Source organism: Phascolarctos cinereus, unplaced genomic scaffold (genome assembly GCF_003287225.1).
Source record: "Phascolarctos cinereus isolate Bilbo 61053 unplaced genomic scaffold, phaCin_HiC Scaffold_4;HRSCAF=312, whole genome shotgun sequence".
In the NCBI taxonomy this organism is placed as follows: Eukaryota; Metazoa; Chordata; class Mammalia; order Diprotodontia; family Phascolarctidae; genus Phascolarctos; species Phascolarctos cinereus.
Window position 1 is genome coordinate 447,823,630 of NW_027555847.1, and position 17,170 is coordinate 447,840,799.

Below are 17,170 nucleotides of genomic sequence, written 5' to 3' on the forward strand. Positions count from 1 at the left end.
AAACTGTGCATGACAATAGTCTTGAGTGAAGGAAGGGTATTGTGGAATAAGGTTAAAGGATGGGAAGAGAGGAGAAGGAAATTCCAATTTAATATTCCAAGAGGAGAGAGGGGCAGAAGGGAAAGATATAGAGGAAGAGAACCTTCCAGTATTTAAATCTCTGCTAAGATAGAGGTGGGGTTTCAGAAGATTTGTAGCAAGATCTTAATAGTTTTTGTTAAATTCAGTGTAAAAAGATTGATTTAATAAAAAATCTGTTTCAAAAAGCTAGGCATTTAGTCAGAACACTAGTATGAAAATGTGTCCACTTTAACCCTCGAGTACTTGCTCTCTCTGCAACCTTGGGCAAATTAATTTATTCACTATCATCCAGACATTCATTTTTCTCATCTATAAAATGGGGTTGCCCTCTGCCCCATGACATTTTAAGGATCCAGTGAAATAGTGGAAAGAGTGTTTTGGTTTTATTTTTACCACAGAATGTTGCATAAACTGAGGCTTCATGGTATATGGGAAGGTGAATCAGGAAGCTCAGATGCCCACTACCAAGCCATGTGGTCTTAGAAGATTATTTACTTGTTCTAGGTCTTACTTTACTGATTTTTAGAATGAGGAAGTTAAACCAAGTAGTTCCTTAATCCTGCTTCCAGCTCTAGCACTTTAAAGGCAACATTAGCACTATGTATTGCAGCTTTAGTAAAATGCCCAGGTGGAGATGGGGTCATCTTGTTAGGGAGGAGGAAGATTTATCATTGTATTTCCCGAACTCTTTGCAACTAAGTCATCCTGAAGGATTTAATGAGATGTATGTTGGGGCTGACAGTCAAACACAGAATCTCAGAGGGACCTCAGTTTGTCTCATCCAATCCACAATTGAATAGAAATCCTTTCGACAATATCAGTTCAGTTCAGCAAACATTTAAGTCCTTACATTGTGCCAAGAACAGTGCTTAGTGCTGGGGCAACAAATACAAAAACGAAACAGTTCCAGTCCTTTTAAGGATCTTGGAAGGCAGGTTTTTTTTTTTTTGGAAAATCAGATATAGCAACCCAGGGTTTTTACACTGGTTACTGACTCAGCTTTGATGCTCACCTCTTCCTTAGCACCTTCAGTTGCCCCTCCCCTCTGACTGGCGGGCAGAGCAATGAACTCCTCTCAAGACCTCCCTTTATAAAGGGCTCAATCTTTCCAGGTAGCATCGTTTTCCATCAGCTGCTCTGCTTGGTTTCAACTCTGTGAACATCATATCCTGGCACTAGGTACCTGCTCCTGGTCCCCTTCCTCTCCCCTCTGTTTAGCTCCTTTTTGTGTGTTGTCTTCCCCCATTAGATTGTAAAATGCTGGAGTTCAGGGACCGTCTTATTTGTATACCCAGCACTTAGGACAATGCTTGGCATATAAAGCAGTCCCTTAATAAATGTATATTAACTGTTGATTATTGAGTTCTCGGTCACTAGTGGTATTCAAATGTAGGTTGAATGCCCAGTTGTCAGAAGTGCTGCAGATAGAATTAATGCTTTCAGTAGAGATTGAACCAGACCACTTTGCCCAAGATCACAGAGCTGGTTTGTAACAGAGCTCAGAGTACATCAGACAACAAAGTATCCTAGAAAATGAAGTTCTAGGGGTGGAAGTCACGTCCAGAGGCCAATAGATCCTTGGGAGTTCTCTCCAAAGTTTCAGCCAGTGAACCCAGGGACCAGTTATCTGTGTTTCTGAGTCGAGATCACGGAACAGGTAGTGACTACTGTAATAACAATAATGGTAATGATAATAGGTAAGATTTATATAGTGCTTTTTAAGGTTTGCAAAGTGCATTACACACAGTACCTCTTGATTCTTAAAACATCCTTGTAGTCTCCTACTGAGTAACATCAACTAACTATACCTTCTCACTGGAAGGTAGGTTCCCACTGCCCATTTGTCTGCCCCAGCTGCCTTGTTTACCTTTTTCCACCCTCTTGTGTTGCTAATTCCCTTTCTGTTTACACCTGTTTTTCTTTCTTTGTTCTTGCTCCTGTCCTACAAGCCTCATTGTTTCTGGTTGCAGATAGAAATCTAAACTTACTCTTCCTACTCAAATTTTAGGTCCCTTTTTAATTGTGTAGATTGTAATGCCTGCAAATGGCTATCCAAACAGAGTTCCAAAGAGAGTTGTGAAAACATTGTAGCTTTGGTCTAAGGATAGATTTTTTTTTTGCTTGATGTCTTGAAAAAGTAGACTTAATTTCTTTGCAAGAGAGAAAGAGTTACAGTTAAAAGATCCTGGCCACTAGTGTTTAAAGTGGAGACAGCTATGAAGCAGTTTCTTATTTACCTACATTTGTGAGGATCTGCTATGTGTCCAATACTACTATACATACTGGGTGCATCAGCAGATACTAGTGGACAAACTATTGTACCATATTTCACCATACAATCCCAGATTTTGTGCCAAATTTTTTTTTGCAAAAAAAGAGTACAACCATTATGTGAAGCTTTAAAAAAAAAGCCAGTATCACTTGTCTTTTAGTTTCTACCAGTCTTGCACCAACTTTTTACTCACTGAAAACTTTTCATGCTGTTCAACAATCACTTTCAGCTTGCAGCCCACGAATAGTTCTTATATTTACCCATGATCAGAAAGAAATGCTTCTCACGGTTAATGTATCACTGTCATATGAACTGTACAGTTTAGCTAATGTGGGAAGATGCAAGTCTTACTATATCATGTGACTTACTCATGGCAGCTTCACCTGTCTGCCTGCCCTCTTCTGCTCCATTGGGTTGAGTGACAATACCCTTAGTACTACCGCACTCTAAACAAACCACACAAGCTGGTTTTTGGAAATAAACTGACATTGTGGGTGCGCTGAGAATTCTAGGCTCGCAGCTTGCAATGCGTGAGAAATAAATGCGTATCCATGTGCCACTGGTGAATACATCCCTGCTCTGTACCTTTTAAATGGCATGACAAACAGAATTATACTATGTAACAATTACGGCAATGAAAGGTTGAAAACAAAATTTTGGAAACACATCCCCCACCCCACCCCACACTGCAATGATTATGCAGATTATGCTCTTCCTCCCAAGGAACTCAGTTTATTTGGAAAAAGGAGGCTAGCTTATAAAGACTATCATACAAATATTTATAAAGATTGTCATATAAAATCATATCAATTAAATGCTATAAATGCTATAGGAGTTGAGAGAAGAAAACCAACGGAACCTGGAGTTATTGGGAAGGCTTCTTGTAGGATAGAGGACTTCAGCTGGTCCCTGAAAGGAGTCAAGATTAGAGGAACAATGTGAACAAAGGCATAGAGCCAGGATTGAGTGTTAGGCATTTGTTCCTAAGTGAGGGGATCAGACTAGAGGGACAAAGTAGGGGAGGGAGATAACAGTTGAGAAGTTAAATGATCTTTTCACTCAGAGGATGAGGGAAAATTCATAGAGAATTGATAAATTCATGAGGTAATTCAGTATTCATGAGTGCAGCGCCTCACTCCAAAGGAGGTCTTTTATCTCCTTGAGCTCTGTTTACTTACTCCAGTCTGGCACATTTGTAGCAAGCGCCATTTCCCTTTGTCTCCATGAGTATAAAACTCCAAAGCCCCCAATATCTATGCCCCATCTGAGAGCTAAGCTATTGTCTCCTTAGAGTTGACCTTCAGGAGGAGTTACTGGACAGCTTCCTTATGAGCCAGAGAGAGGGACCCAGAGAGCTGGCCGCAGGAAGACTTGAGTTCAAATCCAACCTTAGATACTTACTAGCTGAATAAGTTATTTAACCTCTGTTGCCTCAGTTTCCTAAATTGTAAAATGGGGATAATAATAGCACCTACCTCCCAGGATTGTTGTGAGGATCACATGAGGTAATGTTTGTAAAGCACTTAGCATAGTGACTGACACATAATAGGCACTATATAAATGCTTATTCCTCCTTCCCACATGTTCTAGGACACAATGCAGTTTGTGGTTTTTGTCTCTGTCAAACTAGCAAACAGATTTGGGCCAAATCACTTAACTTTTAGGTTTCTGTTTTCTCATCTAGAAAATGGGGTTGGCCTAACTGACCTTTAAAACCTTACAGCTCAAAAATTCCATGATTCTGATGCTGTTATAGTACAGGAAATGTGCATAAATTTGGGGGAGCTTCATTCCAGAAATTTGTAATTCAGGCCTGCTGCATATACTTTTTAAAAGAAAAATTTACTCTGAAGGTGCTCAGGAAGGGCCTACTAGAAGAAGGTGTAGGACCCACTGGAGGTCTCAGAATATGCAGCATAAGACTTTAGAAAGAAGCGGTCTTTAGATCAGTGTCTGAAATCAGCTTACCCTTCCAGAATTACCTCTTAATGCAGAATCTCAAAATCACTGGTGGTCTGAGATATAATTTTGCTCGTTTTGCCTCTACCCAGGGTTTCCCCTGACATGTGTCTAGACTTCTTCAACAAAAGAGAAAAGGCTGGCAGCTTCCAGCTTCCTAAGTGATGTAGTGGATGGTGCATCTTGGAATCAGGAAGATCTGAATTCAAATCCTGCTATAGACACCTACCATCTATGTGACCCCGGGCATCAGTTTCTTCACCAATAAAATGGGTTGGACTTGATGTCTCTCATGCTCTTCTTCTCCCTCCTCACTCTACCTCCTGGCTTCCTTCAAGACCCAGTTAAAGTCCCATCTTCTGCAAGAAGCCTTTCCCAGATCTTCTTAATATCTTTCTTTGATCTATCCTGCATGTATCTTGTTTGTACATAATTGTTTGCATGTCACCTCTTTGTTAGACTGAGCTCCCTGACAGCAGGACTATCTGACTTTTCCATGTATCTCCAGAGCTCAGAACAGTGTCTGGCACACTGAATAAATGCTAGATGACTGACTGATTGACTTTCTCTACATTCCTTTGAGCTCTAAATCTATGATCCTATGATCCCAAGTGACCATTCACCCTAACAACATATTGAGTAAATGAATGGTCAAAACAACTATCCTCTCTTAACTGGGCCTCTACTTTCCCCAGGAACTTAAACAATCCTTTAGACATATACTACTACCCTAGGGTTGAGAACACCCCAAACAATGTGAAAGTGGTTAGGATTGATAGAGAACCAAGTAACCCCCTCCCCTGCCCTTACTCCAATTATCCAGGTATTTCTTCTTACATTATAGTAATACCCTATGGTTGAGATAGTCTCTAAAAAGAGAAAGCACTCAGTTATGAGAACAAGCCAGCCTCATAGTCTCCTAGATGTGCACAAATTCTAATATACCTAGGTTACCTATACAATCTTCCAAACTTGTGGCACTTTCCTGTGGTTAAAGATAATTTGTGATCCTCACAACAAACCTAGGAGGTAAGTTCTAATGGTATTATTATCCCCTGTTTGCAGATAAGACTTAGAGAGGGTATGTGCCTTGCTCATATTCACATAGCCAATAAGGGTTGGTGGTGGAATTCTAGGAAACCCAGGTCCTTCTTGACTCCAGTGACCTTTCCTTCACACCACATTGGTTTTCAGATCACATTAGCTTTTCTGGCAGTCATGTCGCACTGTTGCTTTGTATTAAGTTTTCAATCCACTAAAATAGTTATTTGTGTTACATCTTATACTGGTGAAATTTATGTTTTCTAACCTGAGCATAAGTCTTTACATTTGTCCCTATTACATTTTGCCATATTATTTTTGGACCATCATTCCCACCTAGATCTTTTTGGGCCTTTATGTAATCATATGTGTTAAATGTATTTCCTAGATTCATGTCTACTTGTAAGTCAGCAAGTATTTATTAAGTGCTTCCTGTGTGTGCCAGGCACTGTGTTAAATGCTAGGAGTAGGAGCAGGTAGGTGGCGCAGTGGATAGAGCACCAGCCCTGAAGTCAGGAAGACCTGAGTTCAAATCCAGCCGCAGACTAAACACTTGACACTAGCTGTGTGACCCTGGGCAAGTGACTTAACCCCAATTGCCTAAAAAATAAAAAAAATTAAATGCTAGGAGTATGAAATATATTAAGAAAGACAATCCCTTTCCTCAGGGGCCTTACATTCTAATGGGGGAAGACAACACATAAAAGGGGAGGTAAGAAGGAAAGGGGGTTGGGGAGTGGGAAGAATGTACCTGGGGCAGGGATATAGTGACCTAGTATAGAAATACGGGATGGCTGGTCTGGGCCCTTCCCCAAAATGGAAGTTCAGGGAAGAACTAAAAAATGAGGAGGTGACATGTAGGAGCAAAGTCAAGAGGCACCGGAAGCACAGTCGTGTAGTCTGGAGTACTACAGTGTGTCGATTGTGAATTTAATAACCATGCCATGTATGCCTTCATCTAGTCTGCTGCTGAAAAGGGCCAGTATATGCTTCAACAGGTACTACCAAGTGGGAAAGGATTTCGTTATTGGACAGATGATGTCTAATGACTCAGGACTAGCCCAGCTAAGCCTGGAGAGATTCATTTCCAGAGAGTTGAATATGTAGTGGTGATGGGGATTATTTTGGCCACAGCAATTGATGAAAATCAACTACTAAGGTTTAAAGAGGTTTCTGTCTATGTTCATGGGCAGCTAGGTGGAACAGTGGATAGAGCACTGGGCTCGGAGTCAGGAAGACCTGAGCTCAAATCCAAATACTTCTTAGCTGTCTGACCCTGGGCAAGTCACTTAACCTTGTTTGCCTCAGTTTTCTAATATGTAAAACAAGCTCAAGAAGGAAATGGCAAACCACTCCACTATCTTTGCCAAGAAAACTGCAAATGAGGTCACGAAGAGTTGGACCCAACTGAAGTGACTGAACAACAACATCTATGTTTATAGAGAGAAGTATCCACACTGGTGAAATCACAGGTTTTTGAAATATGTTCTAGATATCCATTATAATTTGTGCTGAGATCAAATTATTTCTTGTAGACGTTGAACAGTTAAAAATACAGTCTGAGTGAGGCCTGGGAACCTTGCCTGCAGAGGCTTTAAGCCTTCATGAATCCAGATTCATCCCAAGTTGGTAGATGAGACTCCAGGTCCAGGGGAGGGGATAGACTTTTTTCACTTTCTGGCTTGTTGCCTTTTATCTGGAGGACTCTGGAGAATTGTTGAAAATAAAGCTTAGCTATGGCTTGTGTATAAGGTTCCCCCCTCCCCCTCCCCACCTACCCAAAGTGACAAGGCGTAGTGATATAGTCTGGAGAATTACAATGTCAATTGTGAATTTCATATATGCCTTTATCTAAGCCATTGCTTCAAAAAAAAAAAAAGGTTCCCTTCTAGAAAAGGTACAGTGCTTGCTGGATCTAGAATCATAGGACCTGGGTTCCAATTCTGGCGTTGCCACTTACTACTCTCTGTCTGACCCCAACTTGACCTGAACACTTAATCTTTCTAGGTCTCAGTTTCCTCAGTTTTTACAAATTTTTACAAATCAGAAGGTTGAACTAAGTGACCTTTAACGTGTCTTCCAACTCTAAATCTTGAGCATAGGAGTGTTGAAGTTACTGATGATGTCTCTCATGAAAAAGGCAAGGATTCTAGCACAGCATGGGCTGCATTTGCTGTAGGATGAGGGATAGCTTGGGAGAGGGCATGAAAGGTGGAGGAGGGAATTGGGATTCCTAAGTACTGAGATGGCATAGGAGAAAGTGGCAGGACAGGTTATTGGGTGAATGATGATGATAAAGTTGTGAATAACACGTGTTTGCAGTGGTGAGCGAACAGAGAAGGGTAAGTCTCACTGTCAGTAATAGTGAGGAGAGAAGAGGACATCCTATGGCCATTTCACGTGTCATCTTTGAAGATAAATCCTCAGCAGGGTAGCCATTTATATAAATACCTGGCTAAATTCATAAGAGGCAATCCTAAGGGGTGTGTGTGTGTGTGTGTGTGTGCCTAGTCAGGGCTGCCAGCCTGTACTTGAAATGCTTTCTGTTGCTATAGACCTGATCAGAATTCTCACCAGGGGTGAAGCATATGTCTTAATGAAGAATTGCTAAAACTATCCAGTTACTCTGGTTTTCTAGTTTTTTAGTTGCATGCCTAATTTTTTTTTACCTATTCCTTCTTTCTTTTGTTGATGAATATATTTAGAGGTCTACATTTTTCTCTAAGGATATCCATTCAAAATGTTTTGGTATATTATTTTTTGTTGTCATTTTCATTGATTAAATTTTCTGTTGTTTCTGTGGTTTGTTCTTTGACTCACAAAATCTTTAGGATTGAGTTATTTAGTTTCTAATTAAATTTTAATCCTTTCTTCAAAAGTCACTTATTAAATATAATTTTATTTTGTTGTGGTCAATAAAAATATGTTCAATATTTCTGCTTTTGTTTGTAAGGTTTTTAAGGTAGTTATATTTGCTAGAATTATGTTATGTTATAATAAACTAGAATTGCTAAATGCCCCTTTTTTTATTTAACAAATGACTTCAGTTTACAGAGGTTATATCACTAGGTGCTATTATGTTTACTTGAAAAGCCCAGGAGGTTATTATCCTCTCTTTTGCTGAACTTTGGTCCAGGAAAAACAATTCATTATTTACCTCAACTTAAAGCAACCAGGAACTGGAATACTGGAAAAGATTAAATTCTTTCTTAAATCTGAGCCATTTTTCGTGGTCTGAAAGCTACAGAGAATATTATGTTCTCTAAAATGATTATAGAATTTTTAGTTTTGCAAATCTTGGGTATATCCTCAGGTGAAGTATGGAAACCATTTGCTCATTTTCTGAGTCTAGACAAGACTGAAGTCCTGCTTTACACAAAGACAGAAGAAGCATTAATTGTGAGGTCAAGCTACAAGAGCAATGGGCCAAACAGGAGCTATCTTTCTGTATATTTAAAAGACCTGGAAGTGGCACAAGTAGTAAATGTGACCAAGATGTCCTCGGAAGTTACGAACTTTAAAATAAACCTACTGACAAAGAGAGCAGGTGAGACAAGTTTAATCATTCAACTATGGGATTCTGTAGGTGGGCAAGATAAACTCATTGAAGAGATAAATGATATTCAAATCAAGGTGATCTTCAAACCGAAAACTGAGACTCTCTTACAGCTGCCTTTGCATTTTGACAGCTATGCCCTAATGATGGTTTTACCAACGATACTGCTTAATAAATGTGCATTTGGCTGCAAGATTGAAGTGGAGACACTCCAGATTGCATGGAAGAAACCTTTGCCAATACTTCTTGGTGGAGCTATACAATTTTTTGTCATGCCATTCTGTGGATTTATTTTTACCAGGATTTTGGCATTATCTCAGGCTCTCTCTTTCGGATTTGTCATGACTTGTACTTGTCCTGGAGGAGGTGGAGGCTATCTCTTTGCCCTGCTTCTGGAAGGTGATATCACTTTGGCCATTGTGATGACTTGTGCTTCAACATTATTAGCACTGATAATGATGCCTCTAAATTCATTTATTTATAGTAGAATGTTGGGGCTGCATGGTTCACTTCATATTCCTGTTTCTAAAATAGTGACAACCCTCCTTTTCATAGTTATACCGATATCAGTAGGCATAATCATTAAGCGGAAAGTACCTCAATGGGCAAGCTACCTAGAAAAAATAATTAAACCTTTTAGTTTTGTGTTAATGTCTATAGGGATATATTTGAGCTTCAGGATGGGATTAATGTTTATAGAAACAATTAACTTGGAGGTATTTTTCCTGGGACTATTAATTCCTGCTTTGGGTTTGTTGTTTGGATACTCTTTTTCTAAAATGTTTATGTTGCCCCTTCCAGTTTGCAAAACGGTTGCTATTGAAGGTGGGGCATTAAATAGTTTCTTAGCACTGGCCATTATTCAGCTCTCTTTTCCACAACACAAGGCAGATTTGGCATCAGTTGCTCCTTTTACAATAGCCATGTGTTCTGGCTGTGAAATGTTGTTTATGATTCTATTATACAAAGCTAAGAAAATTACTGTTCTCAATGTAGAAGATGAACAACTAAAATCTTTTGTCTAATAAATTCTTACAATCATTTGACAAGCATTTATTGAGCACCTGCCATGTATTAGTCTCTGAAGGAAATAAAAATTAATATCAGAAACGGTCTCAGCCTTTGAGAATCTATCAGTCTAGTTAAGAGATAAGAGAAAAAGATAAGTAACACTACAAGACCTAAATGAGAAATGTCCAATACCTAAAACAGTGAATAAGGCTAAGAAAAATCAGAGGACTCTATAGGAATTCAGAGGCAGAACAGTCACTTCCAGCTAAGTTTACCAAAAATCAAATCAAAAGAAAAGAAACCAAAACAAACAAACAAAAGAAAAGCTGCAGTGGCATGGTAAGTAACTTAGTAATAAATGACTGACCTTGTGATAAAACAGTAGATGATCCAGTTGAATACCAGTCTGGGTAGTAGCTTTTCTTCCAGCTGGGATGGTCTTGAAAGGATAGACAGAAAGATGGGGTTTGAGCTGGAACCTTTTGATTCTCATCTCCATCAAAAGAAAGGATATTTTAAAAAATTTTGTATTAGTGAATCTTTTATCCTCTCATATTACCCTGTCCCTACTATGTAAACATTTATATAGCCCTTTAAAATGTGTAAGGTACTTTACAAGTATTATTTCATTTTATCCTCATAACAGCCCTGGGTGTAGGTGCTGTTATTATTTTCATTTTAGAGAAAACTGAGGCAGACGAGGTTGAGAGGCTTGCGCAAGATCATCCAGTCAAGTGTCTAAGGCCAGATCTGAATTTAGGTCTTCCTGACTCCAGTTCCAGCACTATACCCACTGCGCCACATGCTTACCAAATACAATGACATCTACCTTGAATCTTTTGCCTCCCAATTGTCCCTTTTCCTACCTTTCTTATATCTATAAATAGTGCTGACTATTCTCTTTATCATCTAGGCTTGCAGTCTTGACATTATTCTTGACTCTTCCTTCTCCCTTACTATTCCCATATTCAATCTATCTACAAATTCTGTAGATTTTAGTAATGTGACATTTCTCATGGTCATCTTTTACTTTTGATTTCCATGGTCATCACCACTCTGCTTTGTGCTGTCATTAACCCTCATCTGGCTACAAGTCAACAGCCTCCTACACATTTCTGCCATGTTAATCTTGCCAAGTTATGGTATATGATCGTCTTGGATTCCTTCTTGAAAACCTTCATTGGCTCCTCACTGCTTATCAAATAGAACCCTAAATACTTAGTCTAGCATTCAAGACTCTAAGAACCTTCCCATCTAGCTGTGTCTCCTTATTTTAATCCAAATTAAATTACTGTCTTACTCTGGGCTTTTGGGTCTCCACGTCTTTTTGCTGCTATCCTCTTTGCTTTAGAAGGTATAATGACCTCAATATTTCTGTTAAAATTCTATCCATCCCTTAAAGCCCAAATCAAATCCCACCTCATCCATTAAGCCATTCATCTTCCTCAGTATTCCAGCAACACTTTGTTTCTATTTTTCCTATGGAATTTAATGTAGTGGATAGTGTTGGAGTCAGAAATACCTGGGTTCAAATCTGTAGTTGTTGAATGAATGAATGAACAGCACTGTTGTCATATATGAGTAAAAAAACAGGATAGGGTCCATATTAAAGAATTTAATTTTCTGTAGAACAGACTCTGAAATTTTAGTGGGAGTAGTTCCCATCTATTTTCAGCTGTCTAGTTTCTTTCAAAGCACGTGGCTCTCAGTGTACGCTCATGCTTAAACCAATTCATATATTTAGTCATAGCAAAAATGTTACCATTGAGTCTCTGCTGACTATTAAAATTTCAATCTGACAATTAGGGATGGTGTCAAGAACTTACTGATAGTTACTGCTAACATCTTTTGCTATCTTACCCATAGAATTACGTGATTTTATTCCTAGCTTTCTTGTCACATGACAAAAGAATCAAACACAACTATGGTTCCCATCTCATGAAACCATGGAACAGATATTACATTATGTGCCCTACTTTAACTCAGTCAGTCAATAAACATTTATTAAGTGCCTCCTGTGAGCCAGGCCTTGTACTAAGTGAAGGGGATACAAAGAAATGTAAAAGACAGTCCCTACTCTCAAGAACCTCACAATCTAATCAGGGAAACAACATTTAAACAATTATATACAAAAAAGCTATGTACAGTTGAAATAATCAACAGAAGAGAGGCACTAGGAATAAAGGGTATTGGGTAAGGCTTCCTGTAGAAAGTGGAATTTTATCTGGAACTTGAAGGAAGAGAAGCAAAGAGGTAGAGATGAGGAGGGAGACCATTCCAGACATAGGAGACAGTCAATGAGAATACCTAGAATCATCAGATGTTGGGTCTTGCTTGAGGAACAACAAGGAAGTCACTAGATCTCAGAGTATGTGGGTGGGGAAGTGCTTAAGGTATAAAATGACTGGAAAAGGAAGGAGGGCAGGTTATGAAGGAATTTGAATGCCAAACAGAAGATTTTATATTTGATCTTGGAGGGGATGGAAGGCCACTAGACTTTACTGAGTAAGGAGGGTGACACAATCAATGAGTCAGTCAATAAGCATTTATTAAGCACCTTCTATGTGCCAGGCACTGTGCATTGGGGATACAAAAAAAAAAGGGAAAATACAGTTCCCAGCCTCAAGAAGCTTATACTCCACTGGGGGAGTCTGTACTTTAGGAAGATCACTTTGACAGCTCAATGGCAGATGGACTGAAGTGGGAAGAGACTTTTAGTAGGCAGACAAACAAGCAGGCTATAGCCATAGTCCAGTTGTGAGATGATGAGGACATATATCAGGGAGATTTATACCAGTGTCAAAGTAGTGACAGGGCCATATTCCAGAGATGCTGTGAAGGTAAAGTCAACAGGCTTTGGCAACAAATTGCATATTGGAGGTGAGGGTGAATGAGAAGTTGAGGATGACATACCTAGTTTTTGTGCCTGAGTGACTGAGAGGATGGTGGTATCTTCAACAGTAACAGAGAAGGTAGGAAGAGAGAATGGTTTTGGGGAAAAGAAATAATGAATTCATTTTTGGACATATTAACTTTAAGATGTCCACAGGATATCCAATTCAAGATGTCTAACAGGCAGAGATATAAGATACTAGACTTGAGGTCAGAAGAGATGTTAGGTAGGGCTAGACAAGTAAATCTGAGAGTCATCTGCATAGAGGTGATAATTGAATCCATAGCAGTTAGTGAGATCACCAAGAGTAGTATAGAGGGAGAAGAGAAGAGGACATAGGACAAAGACCTAGGGCTCATCCATATTTAGTGGACATGACCTGGAGGAAGATCCAGCAAAAGAGACTGAGAAGAACTGATCAGACAGGTTAGGAGGAGAATCAGGAGAGAGTAGTATCATGAAAACCTAGATAGAGTATCAAGAAGAAGTGAGTGATCATTAGTGCCAGAAAGGATGAAGACTGAAAAAAGGCCATTATGTTGCAGGCCCAAACTCCCTTGCTTTCTCATACATTCTCCAAGGTCAGTTAAATTCCTTGAGGCAGGAAAGCTGGATTTTTAAACTTAACCCATTACACACCAGTTGAACTCTGAACTAAGTTCAGAGACAAAGAACCATGACTTGGCAGTTACAGAGCAAAAATCAACTACAGTTATCCCTTCCACATTTCAACTTTCCCCATCATGGTTTCTATATATCATGGATCAGCATAAGAAATTAAATGAGAATTTGGGGGGATTTTTGTGGAAGCTGTAGATGACATTTGCAGACTAGCAGATGACAACAGAAAAAGTATAAAGACTCAGAAATGCATAAAATATATGTATAGTATTATATAATATGAACATATTTTATCTTTTAAGATCATAATTCAGACTTCTCTGGTATGAAGAAAGGGCCAAAAAATTTTATGCGAATTTTTCAGCCTGAGGGGACACCATGCCTATAACCATTGTGATGTAGAAGGGATAACTATACTTGTAAATTGGATCAATAAGAAAATGACAGTGTCAGTCTTAATCTTTTCAGAACTGTCTTCAAACTCTCATCTGTAAAAATAATTAAACCACTTTAGAAATCTCAAGGACAATCCTGGGGAAATACATGCACATTTTGGTTTAAATTAGATTTTCTTTTACATACAGTATTATATAAAGATGAAGTGTGGTGTAGTAGAAATGATGAGGTTGGGATCTGGGCCCCAGAAAGGAAAAACCCTGGACTTTCCCACATGGCCAAATCTCTGGTGTTCACCTGAGACTATAATCCCATCAACTGCTCTTTCATTGTGGACCTCCCTATGGCCCCAGGCCATTTCTCCATTCTCCCTTGGCCATGTGGTCCAGGTCCCTGGAATTCTATTACCTCATAGACTATTTGCCCACTCCTAGATCCCTCCCATAGTCTTTCTTTATATAAGGTCCAATTTGTCTCCATTAAGATGCTTACATTCTTATAATCTAGGCACTGCCAGGATTCTTATAATCTAGCCACTGTCTAGATTCTTATAATCTAGCCACTGCTGGGATTCTTATAATCTAGCCACTGCCTAGATTCTTAAAACCTAGCCACTGCTAAGATTCTTAATCTAGCCACTGCTTACCCATGTTCAGACTCTTTAAGAGTCTGCCCAAAATGAGGGATGTTCTAATAAACCTTGTCTTTGGCTGAAAGAAGGCTTGGGTTGAATTCTTTTGACCAGGACCGGAGTGTTGTGATTTTGGGGTCTCAGGACCCCTGAACCCCTAAACCACATCATTTTGGTGGCCTGTATGAGGAAACTGCTTAACCCCAAGTTCTTCTCCAGCCAAGACTGGAAGGTATGTAAGCCTCCCCCTTCTCCTTTCTTGCTCTGCAGTTGGGGTTGCTCTCCAAGCACTAAGGCTTGGAGGTGCTTTTCTGACAGACAGTTATGAGGCTGTCTCACACTCACCCTGACACTCTCAGGCTCTCAGTCCACTGGGTAGGTTCAAGGCCATGGATCTGAGTACACCTTCCACAGCATAGAGGACAAGGATGGATGCCCTATCCGGAAGTGTATGCTTAATTCCCTCAAGTTCCGGAATTGAGGAAAACTGCAGTTGCTTTTTGGTTCCCTGAGGCTTACTTCCTTCCTTCCCTCTACACCCCTGAATTCTCCTTCATGGAGATTACAGGGGAAAGTTAGAACAGCTAAAAATATCTTGGTAGATTCTGGAGGTTTTGTAATTGATCATTAGGGAGTTTTGAAACACTTTGATTTCACCCTCCCCCACTTGGGAAAGGAAGGAGGGAGGAGGGGCAGCAGCTATGGTGTGGTCCCCCCTGTCAATGGCCTTGGGCCCTAGGGTAACCTTTGCCTGGAAGCATCACCCAGGTTCAGCACATCCTGCTCAAGGTAAAGAAGTTGGTCTCTGAACTTGGGTAAGCATGCTCTTTTAAATTTGTAGTTTTAACTGCTAACTATGAGATGTTGATTCTTTGTGTAAAATAATTTGGAAGTGCATTTAACAAAACTGAAGTCACTTGATTGGTAATGGGTTTGTTTCAAGTTTCAAACTGGTGAACTTTCTGTATCAGTTATGTCAAGCAACTTTTCATAATCTGGTTACCGCTAAAATAATTTGACTATTGTTGGTTAGTTGTTTAATGTGTAAACTAGACAAAAAGCTTGTTTGGGTTATATATGGGCTTGCTGAGAATTTGCAAGTGTATAGCAATTTCTAATGATTGACTTTTTACATTAGGATAAATTTAAGTTTGAGATGTAAATCCTGGAAAAGTTTTTTTCTAAGTTGTGATTAGTAAAACTTGCTGTTTGAGGTAAAAGCTCATAGGATTTTATTCTGAGTTGTCTGATGGGTCATAATCCATCAATAATCAATAATCCACCATTTGTGAGAAATGCCACAAGTTACTCAGAGAAGGTGATACTGGTGGGAAGTCAGCATTGGGAAAAGCTGAGAGGACAATTTTAGCTTCAGTCTAAGATGGGATCCTCCTGGCTCAGTTTCCCCATTATGTTCCTTTGAAAGGGAATGTTATCCACCTGGCTATTCCTGAGTCTAGCTATGAGGTGGATTTGATAGTGCATGGTTGGAAAACTGAATTATCTGAATCCAAACAGAGCTAAGGATGTTGGGCCCTAAATTTAGTCCCTGATTTACATGTGGGCCCTGCAGCTTTTTTCTGTCAGATTTATGTCTTCCAGACTATGGGCCATTCACCTACAGTTGGTAGCAAATAGCGAGTACCAGCCAGTGTCCCCACATCATTCCCTGGATGCAGCCTGTGCTCAGTTCCAGTCAACCTCCTCTTTGGGACCTCCTTGAGGCAAGGACAGCTCTATGTCCCTTGCCAGCAGGAAGCAGTTTCAGAAGCCAAGACCTTTGCCCCTTACTCCAAAAGAATTTGGGTCCCATTTGTTTGAGGGGGGAATGATGGGGTTGGGATCTGGGCCCCAGAAAGGAAAAACCCTGGACTTTCCCACATGGCCAAATCTCTGGCGTCCACCTGAGGCTATAATCCCATCAACTGGTCTTTCATTGTGGACTTCCCTATGGCCCCAGGCCATTTCTCCATTCTCCCTTGGCTATGTGGTCCAGGTCCCTGGAATTCTATTACCTCATAGACTACTTGCCCACTCCTAGATCCCTTCCCATAGTCTTTCTGTATATAAGGTACATCTTGTCTCCATTAAGATGCTTAGATTCTTATAATCTAGCCGCTGCAGACATTCTTAAAATCTAGCCACTGCTGACATTCTTACAATCTAGCCACTGCTTACCCATGTTCAGACTCCTTAAGAGTCTGCCCAAAATGATGGATGTTCTAATAAACCTTGTCTTTGGCTGAAAGAAGGCTTGGGTTGAATTCTTTTGGACAGGCCCCACATGCTGTGATTTTGGGGTCCTGGGGCCCCTGAATCCCTAAACCTCATCAGAAATAGTGCTGACCTTGAGGTCATAACAGAGTATGGTAGGGTTCAAATTTTGCCTGATACTCAATGCCTGTGTGACCATAACCTCCAATGTGTATTCACTACAGATGATGAATGAATTATACCCAGAATTGAATAGAAGGAGAAAGGGCTGGAATGAGTTTCAGAAACTACACAGCACTTTCAATAATGCTATGATGCTCCCTGTCACAAAAGTGCATTTGTTTAATACTAATACATTCCCAGTAATTCTGTATCATTATGAATCATTCAACACCACAATTCCATAAAAACCAAAATTGTAGGTGACCTTAAAGGAAATAAATAGAAAAACATAAGGGGTTTGTGAGTAGGCTAAATACGATCAATGATGATTTG

General features: G+C 39.8%; 1 protein-coding gene across 1 annotated transcript; it reads left to right on the forward strand.

Annotated features, from left to right (window-relative positions):
- Positions 1 to 8,498: 8,498 nt before the first annotated feature.
- Positions 8,499 to 10,023, forward strand: SLC10A5 (solute carrier family 10 member 5). The gene has a single exon (XM_020995723.2). It carries the CDS (start codon positions 8,609 to 8,611, stop codon positions 9,932 to 9,934), a length of 1,326 nt encoding a protein of 441 aa, XP_020851382.1. The 5' UTR covers positions 8,499 to 8,608; the 3' UTR covers positions 9,935 to 10,023.
- The last annotated feature ends 7,147 nt before the right edge of the window (positions 10,024 to 17,170 follow it).